This window comes from Molossus molossus, unplaced genomic scaffold (genome assembly GCF_014108415.1).
Source record: "Molossus molossus isolate mMolMol1 unplaced genomic scaffold, mMolMol1.p scaffold_m16_p_1, whole genome shotgun sequence".
Lineage (NCBI taxonomy): Eukaryota > Metazoa > Chordata > Mammalia > Chiroptera > Molossidae > Molossus > Molossus molossus.
In genome coordinates, this window is record NW_023425344.1 from 217,332,135 (window position 1) to 217,357,124 (window position 24,990).

The following is a 24,990-nucleotide window of genomic DNA, read 5'->3' on the forward strand; positions in this document are numbered from 1 at the left end:
GTTACATAATCAAATCCCCCAGATTTACAAAGCCCTCTGAAATCCAGCCTCACCCTCCCTGCCTATATAAACATATTTCCCATTACTCCTAAAGTCCATACTAGTACCCTGGCCGTTTTGGATCAGCAGTTAGAGCATTGGAGAGTCCCGGGTTCGGTCCCCACTGAGGGTACATACCTTGGTTGCAGTTTGTCCCCAGCCCTGGTTGTGGTCGTGTGGGTGGCAACCACTCGATGTGTCTCTCTCACATCGATGTTTCTCCCTCTCTTTCTCCCTTTCTTCCTCCCACTCTATCTGAGGATAAATGCAAAAATGTCCTCGGATGAGAATAAAAAAAAAATTTTTTAATAAAATAAAGTCCATACTAGTGCAGTTAGGTCCATTTCCTCATTATGTCCCCAAATATACTCACTCATGATGCCCACTGTCCACTTGAAACACTCCCTCCATCCCTTTGCCTATCAAAACTTTTCAGAACCAGTTCACCTCTACCTTCTCTATGAGACATTCACTGAGTATCACTCAGCCCACATTCCCCTCTGGCTACCACCACTGTCTCCAACCCTTCACAAGACAAACTTGCCATATAAGTTGTGTATTTTCACTGGTTCCCTCTCCTCAGCTCCTATTCACTCAACTCACTCCTCTCTGGCTTCTGCCCTCCCCACTCCAAGACATCCAAGATCACCAATAACCTCTTCACATCACCAAATCCAAATGATGCTTTTTACCCATTTTACTTGACAATTCAGAATCTTGGTAACTACGCCATCCTTAAAAATTTCTCCATCATTAGCTTTCATAGAACAGCATTCCCCTATTTCTTTGGACACTCCTCCATTTCCTTTGCAGCCTCAACATTCTTTATCCAGTGAGTATATTTAGAGTTCCTCTACGTCAGCTCCGCTTACACTTTCACCTGTCTCCACAGATTCAGTAACTCAACATTTTACATTGGCAAACCAGACCTCTTCTATAAACTCTAGACCTTGATATCCAAACTGACCTCTCCCCTTAAATGAGGTATCTTAAATGTACCTCAGCAGGACATGTCCATGACTTTCACTACCCTGAATCAGGTGCCTTCCCAGTGTTTCCTAGCTTAGAGAAAGGAAACACTGTCCACGTAATTATATGAGCCATAAATCTGGGAGCCATCGTTGAACCTCCTTCTCATTACCCCTATAACTAATCCACTACCAAATCCTATTATCTCCTACAACTCTTTCAAATATTTCCATTTCTTCAGATCCTCACTATGGTCTCCCAGCTCCAAGCTCTAAGCTCCAATCACCTCTTCCCTCGACAACTCCAATAGCTATCTAAATGGTTTTTCTCCAACCCTGTCTGTGATCCCTTGAATAGATTGTCCACGCTGAAGCCAAGCTGGCCTTTCCAAAAACCCAAAGGGGATCATGTCCCTTCCCTGCTTTAACACTCATCAAGAGCTTATCACGGCTCTCAGGATGCCCAAATTTCTTCCATGGCCCACAATGCCCTCCAGGTATGTCAAACCTCAGCTCTCCTCATTTTGCTCTTGCCCTGAGGACAACCGCCACACTAATTTTTCTTATTCTTGTAAGCTTCAAGTTCTCTCCCACCCAAGGCCTTTTAACCTACCATTCTCTCTGCCTAAACACAATTCCTTTCCCTCCCCACCTGGTTGGCACCTCCATTTATTTAGATCTTATTTAGTTCAGTTGTCATGAGCTCAATGAATCTTTCCTGACCTTCTGACCAGGTCACCTCCAAATAATTTTAGACCTGATGTGATTAAGATTTGATGAGGTCATGAGGGTGGAGTCCCTTGTTGATATGATCAGTACCCTTATAAGAGCCACAGAACTGCTTGCTTCCCCTCCTCTGCTGCCATCATGTGAGGATACAATGAGGAGTCAGTATTCTGCGATGAGGAGGAGGGCTCTCACCAGAACCTGACCATACTGGCACCCTGATCTCAGACTTGCAGCATCTACAACTGTGAGAAATAAAGTTCTGTTGTTTAGAAACCTCCCAACTTATGGTATTTTGTTAAAGCAGCCCAAATACACTACGTCATTTATCAGTGAATCGGCAGGAAACTAGTTCTGATTTGTTCTCACAGCTCTTAGCACAGCGATTTTCAACCGGTATGCCACAAGAATTCCTAAAATATGCAATACCTGACAATTTAGTCGGAGGCCCTGACCTCTTTTTCCTTAGATTGTCAAATAAAAAAATGACAACAGCCAAGACAATAATAACCATCTGGTGTGAATGCCCTGTCTTGAACCATAAATATATAGGTCATACAATAGAGTTGCTTGTTATTGGTCATGTCACATAATAAGGTTACATCTGATTGGTTAATTTTTGGTACCAGAAATCCTTATAGACAAGCATAGGCACCTGACTTTTTAAAAAATCACTTTGGAGCAAAAAAGGAAGGTAATTATCATTATAATTTTATTAAATCAATCAAAAGTATACTATATTTTTGTGTCAGATCGGCAAATAATATATCTTTTGGAGTGCTGCTGAATTTTAGTACTTTGTTTATTTGTGCCATGAAATGAAAAAGGTTGTCTTAGCCCATCAAGAGCTATGGAAAACTGAACGTTTCTTGGGATCCAGACTTTTCCATTCCTTGAAGATGTTTATAAACATTTCATGTCCAAATGGTTCTAATACACAAGATGTGCCTGTAAGAGGGCCTAGGAATCAGGTCCTCATCCCTACCAGGTGGTCCTAGCCCAGCACAACATTTAAGAAGCTATAATTCCACATATGAGCAGATTCTTGGATGGATCTCTTCAAGAGGCTGAGTCTTGAAAACATCTTATTACACAGGGTGGGGCAAAAGTAGGTTTACAGTTATGAGTACAATGAAACAGTTTATTCTTGTATTATTATTTATTAACTATTGTATTATTTTCCATATGAATAACTGTAAACCTACTTTCGCCCCACCCTGTATTCTTTCAAGACCATCCAGTCTCCTCTCAGAAACAGACATGATTAAAATAAGCACTGTGCACTCGGTGCGTAGAAGATTAAAAACTACATCTCAGGCCCCTAATTCAGTACAGCCCACTAGGATTCATGAGTGTTTCTCAGCTTTGACTGCTCAGTCGGGGTGGATGTGAGGAGGACTGGAGGGGGCCACGGGAGTTACTCATTCCAGGCCCCACCCCTCAAAGATTGTCTTCACTGGGCTGGAGTGAGATCCAGGCAACAGGCCTTGTTTTTAAATCTTCTCAGGTGGTACTTCTGTGTAGCCAGGCTGGAGAAGCACTAATTTACTGCCACAATAATTCCTAAATGCTGGCAGCTGCGGTACAATCTCAGGATGAGTGTCAAAAATACAGATTGCTAAATTCTAATGCAGGCACACTGAACAGACTCCCTCAGGGTGGGACACAAAAATACAGCCACGGAGGAACTTCTCGTGCTCAGCCAGGTTTGGAAAACTCGAATCTAGTACCTTGCTACTCCAAGTATGGAGCAGTAGCACCTGGGAGTGTCTTTGCCACGCAGAATCTGGGCCCCATCCCAGACCTGCTGAATCAGAACCTGCATTTTACCAAGACCATCAGGTGATCCCCAGCTCAGGAATGCACTCATCCTTCGCATCCCCCCCTTCTTTTGTGTGGATGAGAAAGCAGGCCAGGGAAGTTACAGGGCTCAGTGAGCCCAGGAAAAGGGTGTCTGGTGGGGGAAAATCACGGAGCCAGGCCTCACGGTCTAAGACTTTCTATTCCATCATGCTATATTTCTGAAGTGCTGTCTAAGCTTTTGTTTTGCTATAATGTTAAGGAAGTGCTTCCTTTTTATGGTGCTATTTCTTCAGACAACAGGAAAATAACTACATTCAACTTGGTACCCCTGCATATGAATCCCATTCCTAAAGATCATATGCAATAATCCTGGCTGATAGAAATTTCTGGAAGAAGAGAGGTTATAGTCAGTCAATGAAAATAATATAAAAGGATGTGAAACGTGTCTTCCATTTCTACAGCAATTCCAAGAAAAGAATGTTTTCCTCTGAGCGGCTCCAACACTACCTGTATCTGAGATGATTGGACGTTTTTTTAGGGTTTTTGTTTTGTTTTTATGAAAACTGTGTATTCTGATCCAGAAATTTTAAGGACATTAACAGTGAGGGTAGGGAAGTTAAATCTCTCTGTCCCCCTCCCCCTCCAGCCCTCTGTCTTTATGCAAATGCCCCTAGAGGAATGCATTTCAGAGCACTGGCACAGAGAAGTTTCCGGATATTTTAAGAAGTGCTAAGACACACGGAAGAATTCTAGAGCACTGACCACGAGAGAAGACATGGAGTGGGAGTGAAGGGAAAGAACTTCACACATAGAAGCGGAAACAATGACAACAACACTTTCACTAATTTACAGTTTTTCCAAGGTTTAGTGCTGCTTCTGAGGAAAGTCGACCGGATTTTCCATCTGACTGTACTCACTTAGTCCTACTTTTGGGAAAGCACCCCAGCCAGAAATCAGCACTCTTGTTCTGATCACCCTAAAGCCCTGGCACAGAGCTCCTCCTGCAGAGGTGAATGCAGGAAGACCCCCCAAAACTGGAGCCAGGCTATTTCCAGTTGCTCTCCCAGATCACCTGTCCAGGGGAGCAAGGACTTGAGCGCAGGTGTTCACAGCTCTGAGTTACCCCAACCTCCACAATCCTCTGATCCAAAGAGCTAAAGAATGCACGTTCCAAAAATCAGTGACCAAGAAGGGAAATTTGAAACTTAAAAGCAACACAATCAAATTCACGCAGCAGTAATCACTCACATTTTCTAGAAGAGATTGACTGAAGAGAGCATTTCGACAGTGCTGACTGTCAAATACTCATTACAAAGTTAGGTTTTGGTTTGGGATTTTGGTTTTATTTAACAGTTTGCTTTGTTTCTCATCCAAATCAGGCTCTTATCAGAAGCTACATGTTTCTAATCCACAAGAACATTCTGGCTAAGCTAATTGCCTGGCTTGCGGTACCCTTTTCTGTAAATAGAATGCAGAAATCACCTCCGAATACAGTCACGCTAAGGTCCCATTGGTGGCATTCTTCTTTACTTCAAAGGAATGAAAGGGGAGCTAGATGATAAAGTGATGATGCAGGTGACCTCTAGCATGTCACTCCAGTCTGACTGTCTTCAGTTCTCCCCGTCTCAGGGAAATTTTCCCTACCTCTATCCGTACTCAGATGCTTGAATCAAAACCCTGAAGTCATCCTCATACTCCCTCATTCATGCCGTCCAATACATCACTAAAGCAACAGTCACTAATTCTACCAACAAAGCATGGCAGATACATCCACGGCTCATGTCTGCTGCTACCACCCCAGGCCATGCCACCACCACTGCCTGGACTATTGTCTCCTAGCTGGTCCCCTAATATCACTCCTCCTCCCTCCAATCCAACTTGTGTTTACACAAGTAACCCTTGTGGCCCCATCTATCTGCTGCACAGGACTATAATGCAAAAGCCTGGCCCTAAGTAGCCAGGCCCCTAACTGTCTCTCTCCACCCTGGCTTCCCACATCACTCGGTTTTTGCCCAACACCATCCCATTGCACCGGCCTGTAAGCATCACAAACGTAGCCAGTCACTTTCTCTCCTGAGGACGGTTCGTATGCTTTCTCACTGCCTGAAATCTTCTTCTGCCCACTTGCCATCCAGTTACCTCTGACTTTAGGTCTCAATTTAACACTCCTTCGTTAGAAAGGCCTTCCCCAGCACCATCTCCCAGTCGAAAGTAGTCCCAGTTACACTTCATCACAGCATCTCCCCTGTTCCTTCAAAATGCTTACACAATTTGTCAGTATATATTTGGTACCCACTTTTCGACTGCCTGTCTTCCTACCAGACTCCAAGTTCCATGAGGTCAGGGACATTTCTGTTCATCACTGTATACCTGCAAATGTTTGTTAAATGATCAAGTCAAATATAAAATTCTGATTCCTATTTAGTCACAGGGCAATTATTAGAGTGATGCTAGACATTGTCAGGAATATAGAAAAGGAGCACGCTAGGTATTTTTCTTCCAAGAACTGACAATTCTCTAAAAAAATAAAATAAAATATAAAATAAAATATAAAAATTAGGTATTCCTAAGCAGATTTCCCTGTACTTTGGAAACTTGTGAATTTAAATTATGAAGAATATATTATTTTTTAAACTTGTCTCCTGGGTGAGCTATATCTATACATATAGTTAAGTTTCATAGAACAGTAACAGTAAAATAATTCCTGAAGCACATATAACACATTTTATTTGGGTAAAATAAAGTCTTGGCTCAAATGGCTAAACAAAAGCATAAATAATGTATATGTCATGCCCACACCACAATGTTGACTTCTGGTAGGTGCATTGTCCACTTCTACTATATCAATAACAGAACAAAAGGTTGGTATCTTTCCTGTCCTTACACTATCCCTTTATCCTAATGTTCTACAAGGAAATATATGTAATGTATGTGTGTTTGAATGTGTGTGTGTGTCAACACATACACTTTGTACCTTCCACAATGAGACTAATTATTATATAATAATATTGGCAACATTAGGCAGAACATCACTGTGGGAGTTTGAAATATGCAAAAAATATCTGCTAATTTATTCGAATTTGTTCATCTGTCATCAAATTTAAAAATATGCCTCCATGTTTCATCTCCTTCAAGATCAAAGGCACACTTTTAAGTTTCTGTGTTTCTTTGATGGCATTATTTTTCCATCTAGGCAAAGTGACTCAAAACTCATGAGATACTTCCGATTTCTGAAATTCTAGTGGTAGGGATAATAGCAATTTTGATATAGAAATATTTCTACACACAGAAAAATTGTTCAACAGTTCAAAGTTTTTACTTTTAATAGTTGGTGTTTTGTTCCTAAGAAGATGAGTTTCTAAAAAGAACACTGGTCAGAATCATTTAAAAGGAAACTATGACTTAAGGGATTCAAAGTCTCAAAATGTGACAAAAAAACCTTTACCTGTATACAAATAATGACGATCTTTCTCCTGGGTTTTATTACAATGTAATTTCTTAAAATACCTAAAGCCATAAGACATTCACTAATTACATAATCTTGGATAAAAGCTAAATCAGTCAAGGTATTTTTCAGGGGGAAAAGTATTACATATTTAATGATTCAGCGTCATTCTTCAATCCTTTGAATAAACAAACCTGATTTTGCAAACGAACTGCGTCTGTTCCGAAGGAATAATATATTTTCTTTGAAGTTAACCTTTTAAGGCAATCAAACACTAATGACAAGATAACTAATGAAGAATTTCAATTAAAAGACTAGTCTAACCTGCACACCTGGTAGAAAAACAAGCAAGGCTTTTCTGAATGCATTTACAATCTAATTAATTTTCTGAAGCATTGTCCTTTTTTTTTTTTTTTTTTTAATTTCTACTATCTATGCACTAGAAGCTAATTGTTCAAGGGAAAGATACAGATCACAATTTCAATTCATTTCTTTCCTTTGTCCAGATTTCACTGGACCAGTTACAAAAGAAACTGACATTTCCGCCTTCTTGGGCTTCCCCAAGCCCTCCCAGGTACTGAGGGGAAGAGAACTGATGTTTCTTTGGCTCTAAGAAGTAGGTTTTGGTTGAGTAGACAAGAGGTATTTTTTGTCTTTGTTTTGTTTTTTCTTCTCCAACTAAATAAGCCCTTGGTAAAGTGAATCCAAATACTTTTAAGCTCAGATCCACCAGTTTATGGAAATCTAAATTCTTAATACTTTGCTTTCCTCAGGTTAAAAAAAAAAAAAAAAAAGGAAAGAAAAAAAAAAAAAAAAACCCTGCCTAACCTTCCCTTATTGAGGGAAAATAGAGAAAGGTGAATATTTATTAAGCCCTCACTATGATGAGGAACAGTGCAAGATCCGCTGTATTTGTGGCTTGCTGAGTTTTCCCGGCAACCTTGCCAGGTAACAGTTATAATCCTGGAAAGTCCTAGTCTGTCACTGTGGGCAAAGGCTCAAGCCAGGACAGAAGTCTGTGTCATCAAGATGGAAACGCCTTTGCTCTGTTGAGAGCACTGTTTTCTGAGCCTGGAAATGCCCCATAGAGTTCCAGAAAGATCACCAGCTACCTTGACTATGGTTGCTTGAGCAGAGAGAGACTGCTTTAGGAATGAATAGGAAAACGTCTTCCCATGTGTAAGTCTTTCTTTGGTCCATCATATTTATAGATACTGGTTGCATATGATGTCAGTTATGGTCAAGTTTTATGCCCTGAGAGGAGTCAGTATAGTGAATGGGGGTGATTTAACTCACTCTGCACACAGCACAAAAGAAGTACATGGTGCCCTGTCCAGGTAGCTCAGTTGGTTAAGAACATTGTCCCGATAGGCCAAGGTTGTGGATTTGTTCCCCAGTCAGGGCACATATGGGAAGCAACAAATGAATGCATAAATAAGTGGAACAACAAATCTCAATCTCTCTTTCTCTTTCTCTCTCTCTCCCCTCTCTCCTTCCTCTCTCTGTCTACAAATTAATAAATGAATAAAAAAATGAAGTACATGGCAAAATTCTTACCCGTAAGGATTGGTGATTGGTAATTATACCTCAATTCCTTACACAGAAATGGGGAAATATCAAAGAAACTAAGTGTGTTTGAAGCCAAAACCAATGATAAATTCAGTTCTGGCCATGCTGAGTTGTAGGTGACTTGTGAGAAGTGTCGGAAGAGAAACTGGAAACATGGGACTGGAGCACAGTGAGGATAAAGCAAGCACAGAGGACAAGCATGCTCTGAAACAGAGGGTAACGATGTAAGAAAGACAACTGGATGACTCTTTATTCTTCAGAAAGGAGGAGAGGAGAGGAAAAGAGGGATGAAGATAACCCAGGAAAAAGGGCAGGAGAAAGTACAAAGACATGAAATCCAAAAGATGAACGTAGATGTGGAGAGCGTAGGAGAGCACAGTCTCAAATCCTGCAAATCCAGAAAGATTTGGCCAAATGGAAGGCCTTCACAATAATGCTTACTTGTATATAACCTTCAGGGAAGCTTCAACATTATGATATAGACACATGCAGAAGGAAATGGTGACCAAGAATAAAAGGCATCAACTTCAAATGGTGCATTCAAAGATTTAAACATCTAAATGGTGACAATAACTAACAGCACTGATACTGATACTGCTTCTTGTGTGCCAGACATTGTTCTTTGCACTTTGCCTGAATTACCTCACTTAATCCTCACTCAAACACCATGACCTAGGGACTATTATTACTTAATTTTACAGAGGAGAAAACTAGGTCCAGATAAGTAAGTCACAGAGCCAGTAAGCATCGGAGCCAGGACTCTAATACAAACCTCCAGAACCAATGTGTACACTGCCTTCCATAAAAAAAAAAAAGAAAGAAAGAAAGAAACATCATTCTTATCATTGTGTTTATTATGCATCCCTAGTGCTTAGTTCAGTGCCTAGAATGCAGTAGACACTCAATAAATTTCTGTTGAATTAATGAATGACTAACTGGAAAGGTATGAAGATCAAGCAAAAGGATGGGATTTTTTTTAAAGGACTTTATTCTGGGACTATTTAAGCTTCATTAAAAAATTCCTCTATTCTCTCAATGCTATAAATATATGAAAATAGACTCATGGTTTTAATTTGCCCCAAATAAAAAAAAAAAAATGCCAGCAGACAAATAAGACTTACAGGAAAGATCAGAATAAAGGTTAACTTTTCCCCTCAAACCAAGTGAGTTGTTTGATTTTCAGTTAAACTTGGTGATCTGAGGCTGGCCCTGCAGTCTCTAAATAGCCAAAATCCATTTCCCTCTTCCACTGGATGGGGCTGTAAGCTACTCCTCAAGGAAAAACTCTCAGAAGATATTTAACCTGGAAAGGATAGATTCTCAAGAATAAAACTTACCATTAGTAATTCCTAACTGCAAAATTGTTTTTAAAATAATTTAATTAGAATCAACAAATTTCTAAACAGTTCTTTCTTGCATAAAATAGTCGAGCTTTCAAGCACCTGGAAATCTGAACAAAAGTGACAGAAACTATTTCAGCTGCACATCAAGTTGGAATGAAGATGAGTACGAGATCACTTACACATTTACCGCTCATGCCCTCGTGAGACCCATCTGATTGGCCCTACACAATGCGATTTCCATTTTCAAATGTATGCATTGATTAAGTATCTTAAACTATGCAATTACTTATACAAACTTACTTAATAAATTTCATCAACATTGTTTTGGAAAAACAAATCAATTATAGGCTTGTTTAATGTCGGAGACAAAATCAGAAAGTATTAATTCAACTAGTATTTGGTGCTCTGTGCTCTCCACAGTGGAGGATATGAAGTATGTGCAAGGTTTGACCTATGTCCTTACAGAGCTTAGTTCACATAGCAACATTTTCGTGACTTCCCAGTTATATGCCATTACCTCTAGAAACTGCTCTGATTGCGTACTGACACCAGGTCTTGAATCGTTTACCTCTTCAAATCAATAGGACTTCGCTGTACATAGTACTTTTTTCTCTCATGGAACCAGACCCCAAGAAAGAAAGAAATCCATTTTGATAAATTTTCAAATAGCTTTTCAATCACTCTTTCTACCTAAAATACTCTGCTCTTTATTTAATTTTTCTACCTTTTCCATGTGAAAACTTATTATATCACAAAACTACTATCAAGAATGTATACAAATGTCTCTTTATTTTAACTGTAATTGCATGCAATCAAATACTAAAATAACGTCTATAATAAACACTGATTTATGAGACTATATTATTACTGGCCTCTTTCAATCAAATATTTTCAAGCCTAAACCTTTCCGATATTAACTTCTACATTATATAAAATATGTTTAAGTAGTTCTCTTTATTCATTCCTCAGTGATGGAAAGGAGTCACGCCACACACTAAGTAAGAGTATTTGGTGGAATATACGGGGCATATTTTTCAACTTTATTAAGATATAATGGACAAATAAAAATTGCATATATATTTAAGGTGTACAGATTGATGGTTTGATGTATGTGTACATTATGAAATGATGACTACAATGAAGCTGATTATTTTCTGCATTACCTCACACAGTCATCATTTTCTTTCCTTTTGGCGTGTGTGTGACAAGAACACAAGATGGGATCCTTTAAAATTCTACTCTGCTGTTGTAAAGAAAAATGTTTTATAAATATCTATTTCTTAGAGCATATCAAGACTACTTTCTTTTTTTTTTTTTTTTTAATCCTCACCCAAAGACATTTTTCCATTTTTTTATTCAGACAGAGCAGGAAGGAGAGAGAGGAAGAGAGAGAGAGAGAAACATTGACATGAAAGGGACACATCAAGTGGTTGCCACCCACACAACCCAACCAGGGCTGGGGACAAACTGCAACCGAGGTACGTGCCCTTAGAGGGAACTGAACCCGGGTCTCTCTGGACCGCAGGCCAACTCTCTAACCGCTGAGCCAAACCGGCCAGGGCCAAGACTACTTTCTTAACCTCAGTTTCCACAATAGTTGCCACCACGGCATTTTTTAATTTTCCCATGAAAACTAATTTTGTTTAGGACATTTCAAAGCATGTCTAAGTATGTGGTTTCTAACTCTCCCAAGAAGAAAATAAAACCCTAAAACCAAGATTCAGACTTGCTGATTTATAGGAAACGACACCTCTTAATGTAATATTACCTCCAATCATATTTTGGGGGATAGTTTAATAAGTTTGGAGAACTTTAAAGAATATTTGTTTTAGCTCTATATTTTATTTTAACTTTTGGATAATATCACAATACTAGGACCATATCCTAGGTAAGTAATCAGAAATCTGTGAACTATCTATCTGTTAATAAAATCAAAGCACTGAACTAATTTCTTCACCAATTTAACATAAATTATATCAAGACATATGCTAGAGGTCAACTTCTATTGAAATATATATTCATCCTTCCGGTGTGAACATTATTTATACAGCATTTTCTTTATATTTTCTATATATTACCACCAGACTGAAATGGTTTATTATAATAAAATTTTGTCCATCTGCTAAAGTAAATGTTCTACTAGTCTAAAATGTATTTTAATGCATTCCTTTACATAAACTATTTTTATTAATACCCCGTTCAGTCACAAGTCATCGGTCATCATCAACTAAAATAAGATTATATTGATTAAAAGAAATAAATACCTTTCTTAGCTTTACTTTCCTCTGTCTTATATTTTAAACATTTTCTTCCAAGAGTAACAACTAACTACAATTGATTTTTAACAAACTTGAGGAAGAAAGAAAACGGAAAAAAACATTTTTCTACATGGTTCACCTGTGACAACCTATAGTGACCTCTTGTGGTAAATCCTAACTACAGGCCTTTGGAGAACAATGCGTACAACCTTCTCCTGGGCCAGACACTGGAGAACGTGAAGCATTGTTTGTCCAGGCTAGTAAACAGCTGTTATTAACAACGCACGTCAAAGATATATACTGACGAAAGGATTTCTTTTTGGAAATAGAATCAGTCACTGTCAAGTAATCATAGCTGCTCCTTTCTATCAAAAAATATTGTTTTATATTGTTCTGTTAGTAGGACAGTTAAAGATGGTACATGAATTTTGTACACACCCTACTTCTGGAATCAAACAAAAGATAGAGAAAGAGGGCAATTTAATGAAGACAAGAGTGTTCTGGGATAAACAGCTCTCCGGTCAGGAAAGTGCTGCATTCGTTATATAATGCAGTGTGGGCTCTGAAGCAAGAGACAATCCTCTGGCTTATTTATAAATATAATTTAGGAAGTTGTCGGTATAATTTCAGCCTCTGTGATGTTTTAATAGTGGAAGTGATACTTTATAAGACCTGGGTAAACCAATGCTTCTAAAACACTCTGTGGTTTTATCAATATATCCTGAATAGTGGTTTAAATGTTAAAGAAAATCTGTCAAGAAAAAAATATCAAGAAATGTATACACATAATACTCATTCTTTCACCATTACGTTTAAATTGGATAATACTTAAAGGTTACTGTTCCTTTTTTGTTTTGTTTTTCAATCACTAGTTTCTCTATTTCCTCTCCTACAGGTTCTCCTTTAAGATCTCAGTTTTTACAAATATTAATTATAGCACTAAAATAATTTTGGCTGCTCCTATAAGAAATCACTGAGCAAAGTAAGTGCATGTGCACTCTCGAGAAAAGTAGAAATTGAGTATATTGAACTTCTCTTTTAAGGTAAGTGGTGCATAAAATACCACCTCCTCCATCTTCTTCTTTCCTGGGCCCATTTTTTCTCTAAAGAGAAAAACATTTCTAGTTTTTCATAATGTTTAAAATATTAAAGAGCTATACTTAATTTCTAATAAAAATACATTATTTTCAAAGTTACCATTTTTCAAAATGGCAACCTAGGTTACTGTCACCCAAAATAATCATTTCTGCCAATTTCTCAAGGAATCAAAGACAACACTTAGATAAAATGTGCTGCCCAAAGACATAATCAGATTGAAGGGCCATGTAAATATTTTATTTTGTTTTTGTTTATCTAAATCTAAAATTCCACCTAATACTCCTAAAAACTGTTACTTTATTTCAGTGATTTTTCCCTTTACCCACAACTCTAATGCTCCTCACAGCCAAATATATGTTGATGAATAGCTTGCATAAATAATTGAAATTTAAATAAGGGAGGGTAGCCTAATAATGTTCTAGACACAGATTCGGTCAATAGGCACTTTGGGCCAGAGACCCTCTATGAAACATTGCACAGGTGTGATGAATTCACCACATAATTTTCAAATTTCTCTATCTACCAACTTATTCCTGCCAGCCAAAAATGTCTATGAACCTCGCTATTTACACTTTTGACCACTACAACTTCTTAGAGGAATAAAATGCTCTTTATACCTACTAGAATCACATGCCAAGAACTGCTATAATTCCCTTTATTTGTCTAAAATGATCTTGTCTTTTATCTTAAAACTAAAAGAAAGAATTCCCTACTTTTAATATTTTGGATTTGTCTATAACGTATATGTGTATCCATCCTACTCAATGGCCCTCATTATTTTATTTTATAGACTTGGAATCACTAGCAATAATATTAAATGCCTTCCCATAATAGGCTGAGTCAACTAAATAAAAAAAAATAAAATTCCCATCTCAGGTGTAAAATAACAGCAAGCAGCCTGTAGTACTACTCCAGGGCACAGAATATAGCACCATTATTCTGGGAAATTGCAACTAAGGAGTTTGGAATTTTATTAGGAACTGCTCACGTTTAAAAACTATACCCAAATATACCACACTTCTTGCTCTTTGGTTATGCATCATCAAGAAGTTCTCTGATGGATTACTAATTGGCTGCGATTTCAGCTCATTAGTGATATCCATGGACAAATAAGCCTGATGTTTTGTTTTCTCTTTGTGTTTCCCTTTCATGTGTAATCTCTCTCTCTCTCTCTCTCTCTCTCTCTCTCTCTCTCTCTCTCTCCCCCTCTCTCCCTCCCTCCCTCCCTTCCTCTCTGTATTTCTGTTACTTTCTATATCTCTCTTTGTGTGTGAGAGAGTTTTCTTCTGCATCTCTCTTTGTATCTAGGGGGATGCTGGTCTGTATGTTTACGTGTGTGCATCTCTATGTATATGTTTCTATTTCATCTGACTCTCACTAAAAGATCTGATCTTTTTATAAGAAGAAAATGTTGTTGTATCAGAAAGAGAAGAATTTCATGGGGTAAATGTTAACGGACAATCCCAGCCTATCTCTCCAGTTCTTAAATATATTGGGAGTGCTGCCTCCTTTTCTTTCCACTCAAGCTCTACCAACGCTTCACTTTCAATGCTGTTAATTTAGATAACAATGAAATCTTCACTGTGACAAACTCAATCTGTCTGTGAGAATTCTGAAAGGAATTTTCTCTGTTAATCTCAATTAAACAATTTCGCAGAATGAATTTATCTACTTCTCTGCCAAATCATATAGAAATGGCAACAACTATGGGATACTCCCACATGAATAAATAGACCAATTTAATGCTATTATTCTCATGTTCCAGGGTTCTTCCACTAAAAGTAGTACAGAGACTTTCCAGTATATATTACATACACGTGCGCATATACTTACCTAAGCATCTAATACAGCAAAGCTCAGAGCTTTGGAGTGGTGGTATTAAGTTAGCCATAAGCAATTAGAAGTGGTATGTAAAATGCCAAAACAGATCAATTTTCATTGTACTAGGTGTTACCCATGGAAAGAAACATTAAACCAATGGAGCATTATGAACATGGCATGTGGAAAAGGTAGAACATTCACTAACTTGGATGGAAGATGTAAAATGGAGACAACAGAAGCAGATATTTCTAAGCCACACAGGTAAGTCTTAATTTCATGGTATATCTGAAATGAGAGGTGATCTGAAAACTGGCTCATGAGAAGTCACAACCAATGATGCTGTATTAGTCCACTTCAGTCAAGGAACTGGCATCTTCTCTCTGGTTACCCTGCCGAGCAACAGCGAGCCTATGGGTTTTATTCTTTATTCTGAAAAGTCCTTTCACGGTCCAAATTACAAGAAGTTGAAATAACTCAAGAGGATGAGAAAGCTGAAATAAGACTGGTGTATCTTAACTGATTCTAATCACCTTTAAATTTCTGAAACTAGTTGTTTTAACAGTAATATCCCCTTATACTTTAGGTCTTGAATAATATGAATACAAGAAGGTAATAGGTAAATATTAAAATTGCCTACCATTATAAATGTATGTATAAGGGGGGCAGGGGAGAGACCTCATGAACATGAACAACAGTGTGTTTATTGCAGGGAGGGGGAGGGGGAGGGGTGGAGGTGGAAAAGGGCATAGAGGAGATAAATGATGATGTCAAAAATTAAATTTAATTTAATTTAAAAAAATTAAAAACATTTAAAATCATACTGGAATGGCTAAAAATATTACACGGTGGTTGTTGTTGTTTTAGTTAAAACAGATCTAATAGATTTTTTTTTCCCCAACTCAAAAATTGTACTCTAGACTCTTATAGTACCAGCTATTCACCACAGTGGAAGAAAAAAAGTCACATGTCAGAGCTTTATGAAAAATAGCTTAATACATTTAAATATATATAGTCCCAAAACCAGGGGAAATATGTGCAAGCCTAGTTTTAGAAGAGATACTAACATAAAAATTAATATAATATAATCTACCAATTCAGGGAAAGCATAATTATATTTAATTATTTATTATCATTTGAGTATGCTTTGGTCTTACCCACTAGGCAGGGAACTTCCTGAGAATAGAGGTGTCTTAATCATTTTTTTCATGTAAAGGACCGCACAGAATGTTGTATAAGGCACCCCCAAAAATATTGTTTCAATGAATCAACAAATGAATAAAAAAACACTTATGGAACTGCAGAGGGTATTTCGATTGCTTTGGTCCAAGCTCTACACTAATCAATATGCAGAAATGTCTCTCTCATACATCTCCAAGCAAATAATCTCAAAATAAAATAACAGCCCTCCAAAGGAAAAATCTTTAAAAGATACTTTACATATCTTTCTTACAAAATTGAAAATTATATAAAAGAATTAAAAACAAGTAGAAAATGTAGAGATTTCAGTAAAATGTAAAGTTTACAAACTCCTAAAATGTGAAATATATAAGCATCCCTATTCAGAACATCTTGGAGAAAATGAATGCATAAATGGATGGTATTTTAAAGACACTTTAAGGCAAGAAAATCTTCACATTAGTATCAAGGTTAAATGACATTTTAAAAAAATTCTTTCCCTAGTTACTTGAAAAGCACAGAAGCTATTGCTTTCCTTCTACATTTCTCCTGTTTAAGTTAAATCAAATATCATATAAATCATTACAGGCCAATGCACAATAAAGAAAAAGAAAGAAACTTTCAACGTAATTTGACCATAGTAATTGTCTTCCCATTTTTCAAGTACTCTCTTCATTACGTTAAACTTCAATTACTCTCCCTCACACAAGGTTCCTTTCTGCGGTGCCCACTGGGCCCAAAAGCCAACCATACATTAAATCTTATTAAGTAGCCACTTTTGCGACCATTCCCAACTTGAGGCAAACCCTTGCGCTGAGAATAACTAAATTCTAAGAATGTGTTCAGTCTCTGCAACCTACTTGAGGGGGGAAATTGTGGAAAGAGGATGAACAAGAAAAATATCCCTCACCAAACCGAAACTCAACACTATTCTCCAGACGTCCCTACACCCTACTCTCTCTCCCTTAGCTTCCTCCAGTTTCTGGGTCTGGACTAGTGGAAGTGGGGTGAGCATCCATGAGGAGGGTATGCAACTAACTTTCCACCACTACCTCATTCCCATCCCCACCCCAAGTCAGGTGCAGCTAGTAACTGAAGCCACCAGGTAGGGCTGTCTGCATCTCCTGCCCCCTTTGGGAGAGGGACGGGATGGGATGGGGAGTATGGGGGGCGCGCGCGGGCAGGATAAAAGTGGGGTGTTTGGAACTGCAACTCTTCTTACCACTGGAGCGTCTGACGATGTTCTCCAAAAATGTGTTCTGCGGTGCCACCAGCCCTCTCTTGCCCCCCGGCATCCTGGGTCTGGAGAGCGGCGGCCAGGATCCGCGGCGGGGGAGGGGGGGATGCAGGAAGAGAAGGTGGAGAAAGAGGTGGAGGAGAAGATGGAGCCGAAAGAAGAGGGGGCGCGGCGGCGGCGGCGGGGTCCCCTGACTGTGTCTCCAGCCCGACCTGGATGAGCAGCTCTGGGGAGGAGGACCAGGCAGTTCATGGTAGTAGCGCTCCCCCGGCCGCCGCTGCCCAGACTGTGGCGGTGCCGCACACCGGGCTCGGGAACTGCAGGCTCCGCGGGGCACAATGCGCCTGCGCCGCCCCCGCTGTCGCTGTCCCGCCGGTGCTGATGCTCAAGCTGCTGCTGAGGCTGCTGCCGCGGCGGCCGTCGCCTGGGCGCGGGCTCAGCATTTCTCCCCGTGCCCCGAGCCCCGGGCCGGGGAGCCGGAAGAGCCAACCCAAGCGCCTCTCTTGCAGCCCCTCTTAGCCCAGACTCAGACCGCACCGCCGCGCCTTCCCCTCCCCTGCCCCAGCCCACCCATCGCGCCGCTCCACGCGGCTGCCCGACCAACTTCTGCCGCGCTGTGCGCCTTGTGTCCGCGCTCTCTCCCGGGAGATCGAGGCAAATGCTCGCGTCCAGGGGGCCGTGGAGTGGGAGAGGCAGGCAGGGTGCCAGGGAGAGCAACGGACAACCGGAGGGATCACAGCTCAGCGTCTCTCGCCGGGGTCCCGAGCCCCAAACGCGTCTGCCGGGTTGGAGGTGTTCCCGCTCCTCTGAGGCTGAGCGCTGAGCAGGGACCGACTGGGCGGCTGGCGGGGACGCAGCCACCTGACGCTGCTACGCCCCCTCCCCCATTCGGGCTCCGGCTCGAGACGCTCAGCAGAGAACCTTCCGCACCCGCCTCACCCCACGCGGCGGAGCCCGAGCCAGATGGGGTCGGCGCCAGAATGGCCCCTGCGCCCCAGGCTGGGTCTGGAGCTGGGGAGCTGCGGCCGCACAGGGAAGCTTCCCCCGCTGCGGAGCGCAGGAAGCGAGTGGCGGGCCGGGCCACCGCTGCGAAGTTACTGAAAAGGTTACAGTTAATGCCAGGAGTCGGGAAAGAGGGTGAATAATTCACACCCGAGAGGGCGCGTGCAGCATTTGCCGTGGAAGCCCAGTGAAGGCGGCAGGAGCAAAGCTGAGCAGAGCTGGGGGTGCCAACAGGATTCGTCTCTAACAATCCCCTATCCTCTCGTCACCGGGAACATGAGTGCAACCGTTAGAAACAGAGTCCAAAACCCGAATCTACTACGGAGAGGGGCAAATGGCAACGGTGGGAATGCAGCGGGGAGAGACGGAGAGAAAAGAGGGAGCTCAGGCCATGGCATCGTCTTCTATCTGAGACAGTGGTTCTCAAAGTGGTCCCGGCTGGTAGCACCTCCCAAGAACTTGTTAGAAATGCAAGCTATTCGGTTCTCTCTACCCCAGACAAGGGACCAGGAAGCAGGGGCAAGGACCAACAATCTGTTTTAATAAGCCCTCCGGGTAAATGTGTTGCAAGCTCACATCTGAGAAGCGCCTGTCTAAGGCTTCCTCTCCGGATCCTCCACCTGGACTGTTGAGAAAGGGCCGAGCATAAGCAGGGTCAAGGAGTGGGGGCAAGAGGTGCGCTAAGCAGGGTCAGAGGCTGGTGGGAGGGGAAGTATGGAGCAGTGAGAGCAATAGGAAAGTTGGACGGGGAGTCCCCTTTCCCTGGGGTCAGAGTATGCTAGGTAATCAAGGCCAAAAGGCCCAGAAGCACCAGCAATCCCCAGGCTGGGGTTAAAGGAAACATCTCCTGCTCAGCACCAGACCACAGCCTGAGGAGAAGAAGGGAGGGGCGATGTCTGACTTTGTTTGGAACCCCCTAGATTACCAGTCACTGGCCTTCTTACCATCACTCACTCTCCTGAACACCCCAGGGTAAGGGCCCTAGCCTGTGGCTCAGAGACATAAATGCACAACCAGGATCCAGGTTTTAGCTTAGGGTCATTTGTTCCCTCCGCATTGGGATGTCCACCTGCTTGCCCACAGCTTGGGCAGCTGAGCATACCCAGAGGGTTGCCTGGAGGCAAAGAGCAGTGTGCTCTGCTAGGATGCCTTCTGCAAAAAAAATCAAGAGACTGTGGAATAACACTGGGCTATTTTAGCTTTCTACCCAAAGCACTGCTGGTGGTGCACTGGTGCAATTTTCTTCCCTACAGCTAGAATGTCTTCTAAATACATTGGGGTGTCTTTCTTTGAATAACAAGGGACTTGGGCACAGAATGGATCCTTGTGTTTCGCCTGCCTCTGGCAGGAGTGAAGGATGTAGCTGAGGTTATAGCTCCTTCCCCGCAGTTGACAGGGTGTATGTAAGCAGAGGGGAACTGGAAAGGCATCCTTAAACAGTTGGATTTTCCCCCTCAGGTGAGTTTTGGGGTCTTTTTTTTTCCTTTTTATTGAATTTATTGGGGTAACACTGATCAAAAAAAATTATACAGGTTTCAGGTACACAATCCTAAAACACATCATCTGTTCACTGTATTGTGTGTTCACCACCCCAAATCAAGTCTCTGTCCATCACCAGTTATTCCCCCTCCACCCTCCTCCACCTCCCTCCACCTCCTCTCCTTCCTAGCAATCACCACACTGTTGTCAGGTCCATGAGTTTCTCTCTCTCTCTCTCTCTCTCTCTCTCTCTCTCTCTCTCTCTTCTGTTTTGCTCAATCCCTCCATCAACCTCACCCAGTCTCCAAAGAGGACATACAGATGGCCAATAGATATATGAAAAGATGCTCAAAATCACTATCATCAGAGAAATGCAAATTAAAACCTCGGGTGAGTTTTGTATAACCTGTGATCGCAGCGACTGGGCTAGTGTACAGACAAATCATGGTCCTAGAGCAGCAATTTTCAACTGGTGTGCCATAGCACACTGGTGCGCCACAAGAATTTTTAAAACATGCAATGCCGACTATTTAGTCAGGGGCACTGACCTCTTTTCCCTTAGATTGCCAAATTAAAAAATGACAGCAGCAACACAACAATAGCCATCTGTTATGAATGAATCAAAATTATACCTATTGTTTCTCAGATCTGCAAAAAATACATTTTTTTGGTGTGCCGCAGAATTTTAGTAATTCGTTTATGTGTACCATGCGATGAAAAAGGTTGAACATCGCTGTCCTAGACTAATCAGCCATTCACGGCGGGGGGGGGGGGGCGGCGGGTGAACTGGGAGGCTAATCTTTTAAAAATATACACATAGATAATTCATACATTGCTATCCTAGGCTTCTAACGTAATCTGATAAATCCATCATCAATGTTAATAGGAAAGATTTCAAATGTTTATGTTGTTTTACACCTCATCAGCTGCCCACTTTTGCCTCTGGGTATGGATATAAGATGTCGGCTTCCCAGTGTGTCCCATCTAGTATAAATATCTCTGTTCTAAATCACTTCAATGTGGGTATATTAGCTCACACTTCCCAAAGAGGAAACTCTTTGGACTCTATTGAGACAGTCACACAGAGGACTTCCCGTTCATTTCCATTTGCAAATTTAATTAAAATGACATGTATCCTTTCTTCTTTGTCCCTAAGAACTACATAGCATTATAACTTTAAAATTATTTTAATTATTGTACAAAATTATAGTTATAAAGAATTAAATCCTTGGTTTACACACTTTTCTTAATCCTCTGTTTTAAATTTTCATTCCCAAGAGGAAGAAACAGAGACTCAGAGAGATGAAATGTCTACTCCAAGATGACATGGTGCTTGTAAGGCTGCAAAGAGACTAGAATCAGGTCTCCTGACCCTGTAGCCAGGGCTCCTTGTAAATAATAGAAAACAATCTGATTTTGGCTTAGTGTAGTAATAACCAGCAACATCCAGCGATCTCTATTGCCATCATTCATTTTGTAGCACGAGAGAAGAGAAACCCTGACAACTTGCAACAGCTCATAATCAAAATAAGTTTAAGAACATAGAGCGGCAATGTGTATGAACTTACTGACCCTAAGGCATATGCTGGCAGATTGCAGAAAGGTGCCAATACAGCATTTCAAAAGCATTTTGCAGCTTAGCCAGTGTGGCTCAGTGGTTGAGCGTCGACCTATGCACCAAGAAGTCGCCAGTTCAATTCCCAGTCAGGGCACATGCCCGGGTTGTGGGCCTAATCCCCAAGTGAGGGGCATGCAGGAAGTGGCCAATTGATGTTCTATCTCTCTCTCCCTCCCTCTTCCTTCCTCTCTCTCTCAAATCAATAAAGAAAAGCAAAATGTTTTTTAAAGCATTTTGCAGACAGAATCCATATGTTGTAACCAAACCACAAGATTTACCAGGTGAGAGAAAGACAGGAATCTAAAAGCTTCGATGTCACACAGAGGGTTTCTTTTTGTTTGTTTCATTGCAAAGCCTTGCCTTTTAAAACAGAATCATTTGTCCTTTTCTCCTCGCTTGAGGTACTGTAATTAGAGTGGTGTCATCTGTGAGAACCAGAGGTGTTCACTGACCCCCAAGTCACAGGCATGAAGTGAATGAAAGCTAGCTGAGCTGCAAGTGCGTTCCAGTTTAACAGCAACTAATACAAAAGTGAAGACAGAAAACTGAGATATTAGGCAGTGATGGTTTGTAATTACTGTTGGTTTGCGGAAGGATTATTTTATCAAGCACCCCTCCGTAGAGAGTTTTTAAATACAGCTTATTTGTCAGTAGCTGTAATTATGTGTAAACTCTCAGAAAAGCATTAGAAATAGGTCCAGTCTGACAATGTTTAATCCCTTATGTGAAAATGGCCAACCCACAACTCTCTAGGGGGATGGTTTTTCTTGCTGTCCCTGCTCTGTTTCTGAGCTAACCTCAGCAAAGGTCTAAGGTACAATCTTTGGATGCTTTGGGCGGCACTGATGGAGGAGAAATGGGAGGAAGGAAGAAAGAAAAAGTTGCTCTCCATCCTGGCCTCCAGGGCTGGTCTCATTAGCAGTAGTATCAGTTCAGAACATTCCCCAAGTCTCACTCTCTGCCTCCCCCGGAGCCCGGCCCAGCCCCAGCAGTGAAGTACCCAGGCATTACTCAATTCCTTTGCATGCACAACGGCCCACACTTACGCTTATAATCTTCCTCCTTCCTCCGCTCTGCTCCCCTCCCTGAATCTAAGTTGAGCGAAAGCAGAATAAAGATGCAGGAGTATAGAGAGAGAGGTTCAGTGCTTGGACTCTGGACCCAGACTGCCTGGAATTTAATCTTGCATCTGCCACTTACTAACTCTATGACCTAGGGCAAGTTATTTAGCCTCAATTCCCCCCTCTATAAAACAGGGATAAAATTATCTACTTAATAGGGCTGTTATGGGGATTCAATGAGCTCCTATTTGAAAGCCATTAAAACAACACCTGGCATGTAACGAACACCACAGAAGTGTCTGTAAAGTAAATAAACTCTTTTGTCCCCTTCTACTCTCATTTACAGTAAAAGCTCTAGGCGGTGGACATTACGAACGTTCACCAATATCCAGTTGCCTTTTCTACCTCCTTGACATGAGCTCTGGCCATAAACTAGTTCTGGTTCATGAAATGTGGAGGCAGGTGGTGTGGAAAGCCGGTGAGAGCCAGGCCCAGCTCTCGGTGCTCCTCTTGCTGTGCCTCAGTGGCTCCGGAGTGCTGAACAACACAAGGAGAACGGCTGTGCAGCCGAGTTCCCGAGACCTGCCGTCGACATTACAGAAGAGAAAACACCCTTCTGTTGTGTCAAGGCACTGAGACGCTGGCCTTATTGGTTACTGTACATTAACCTAGTCTATCCTGACTGATGCAGGGTGTGAACTTGCTTTAGGTGTAGGAAGTTAGGAGAATAATAATTTCCTGCTTGCACGTTAAAATCACCTGGGGAGGTTATAAAAATCCTAACATCCAGGCCATAGACCCCAGACCAAGTAAATCAGAATTTTGAGCACAAGACTTAGACATCAGTAGTTTTAAAGCGCTTCAGGTGATTTCAGTGTGCATCAAAGTTGAGAACCACTGTCCTAGAGTGGTGATTTTCAACCTTTTTCATCTCATGGTGCATATGAACTAATTACAAACATTCTGCAGCACGTCAAAAAATATATCATATTTTTTTATATTCTTAAAAAATTGTATAATTTTTATTCATTCACATCACACAGTTATTGTTGTGTTGGCTGTTGTCATTTTTTAATTTAACAATCTGAGGGAAAAGAGGTCAGTGCCCCTGATTACAGAGTCAGGCATTGCATGTTTTACAAATTGTGGCAACACACCAGACCTAGAGCAACGCTGCACTCTATAGGAATCTCTGAGATTTAGATACTGTGCCAAGATCCTCAACTCCCAGGTTGGTCACACCTGCCCAGCAATGACCCAACCCCAATATATCCAACTGTGAGTTTCTCCATACGTGTAGCCGCTGAGCATCTCAGAAGAGAATCACAAAACCTCCAAGACTGATGCACCATCAATTCAAGGCCTCTGAACTCAACTTGCCCATCTCAACGCAGCCCAACCCTTCAACACATCCCTCATCAACTGCCCTTCCATGCTCTACAGTAGCTTTCCCAAAGCATCTCCTCTCTCTTCTCACCTCAGACGTCACCCTCTCACCTCTGAGTCTCAGAACATGACTCACAGAGGAGTCATGCTGTCAATCCTTAGACTTCCCGCCTTGATTCTCTCTTCCTTTTCTTCTAGGTGAGCAAAAGCAACGTCCTCACCATCGCTTCACCAGGGCTCCGGACCCGATGCTCTCGCGCCTCTGGAGGGGCCCCACTTGACTGCCTGTGCCGGTTTCTCTCTCTTCAACGTTTCCTAAGCTTTGTCAATGCTTTTTTAACGTGCTGTTCACTCGAGCTTTTGCTCCTCTCTCCCACTCCTTCGTGTCAATTTCTCAGAAGAGTAGTCTGTAGTGTCTCCCCTTCCTTGCCTCGTACACATTTCTTGACCCACCACAGATTGGCCTCCACACCACTATTTTCCTACAATTGCCTTTGCAAAGACCATTTTTTGAACTGCCAAATCCAGTGAGGTCATTTCATTTTTTTTTTTTTTAATCCTCACCCGAGGACATTTTTGCATTTATCTTTTTTTTTTTTTTTTCCCATTTCCTGTTCAGATAGAGTGGGAGGGAGAGAGAGGGAGTGAGGGAGAGAGAGAGAAACACCGACGTGAAAGGGACACATCAAGTGGTTGCCACCCACACGGTCAACCAGGGCCGGGGACAAACTAGGTACGTGCCCTTAGCAGGAATCGAACCCGGGTGTCTCTGGACCGCCGGCCGATGCTCTAACTGCTAAGCCAAACCGGCCAGGGCACATTTATCTTGAGATAGAGCTGGAGGGAAAAAAAGTAGAAGAGAGAGAGAGAAACATCTATGTGAGAGAGACACATCGAGTGGCTGCCACCCACACAACTCCAAATGGGCCGGGGACAAACTGCAACCGAGGCACGTGCCCTT

The 24,990-nt window shown here is 41.5% G+C and overlaps 1 protein-coding gene across 3 annotated transcripts in view; it reads right to left on the reverse strand.

The window, feature by feature from the left end:
- KCNH5 (potassium voltage-gated channel subfamily H member 5) overlaps positions 1-17,561 on the reverse strand; it is a 290,510-nt gene extending 272,949 nt beyond the window's left edge. For all 3 annotated transcript variants that reach the window (XM_036271993.1, XM_036271986.1, XM_036271995.1), the window contains exon 1: positions 17,469-17,561. In XM_036271993.1, the coding sequence (XP_036127886.1) occupies positions 17,469-17,541 (73 nt within the window). In that variant the 5' untranslated portion in view covers positions 17,542-17,561. The remainder of the gene's footprint in view (positions 1-17,468) is intronic.
- Between the last annotated feature and the right edge of the window lie 7,429 nt (positions 17,562-24,990).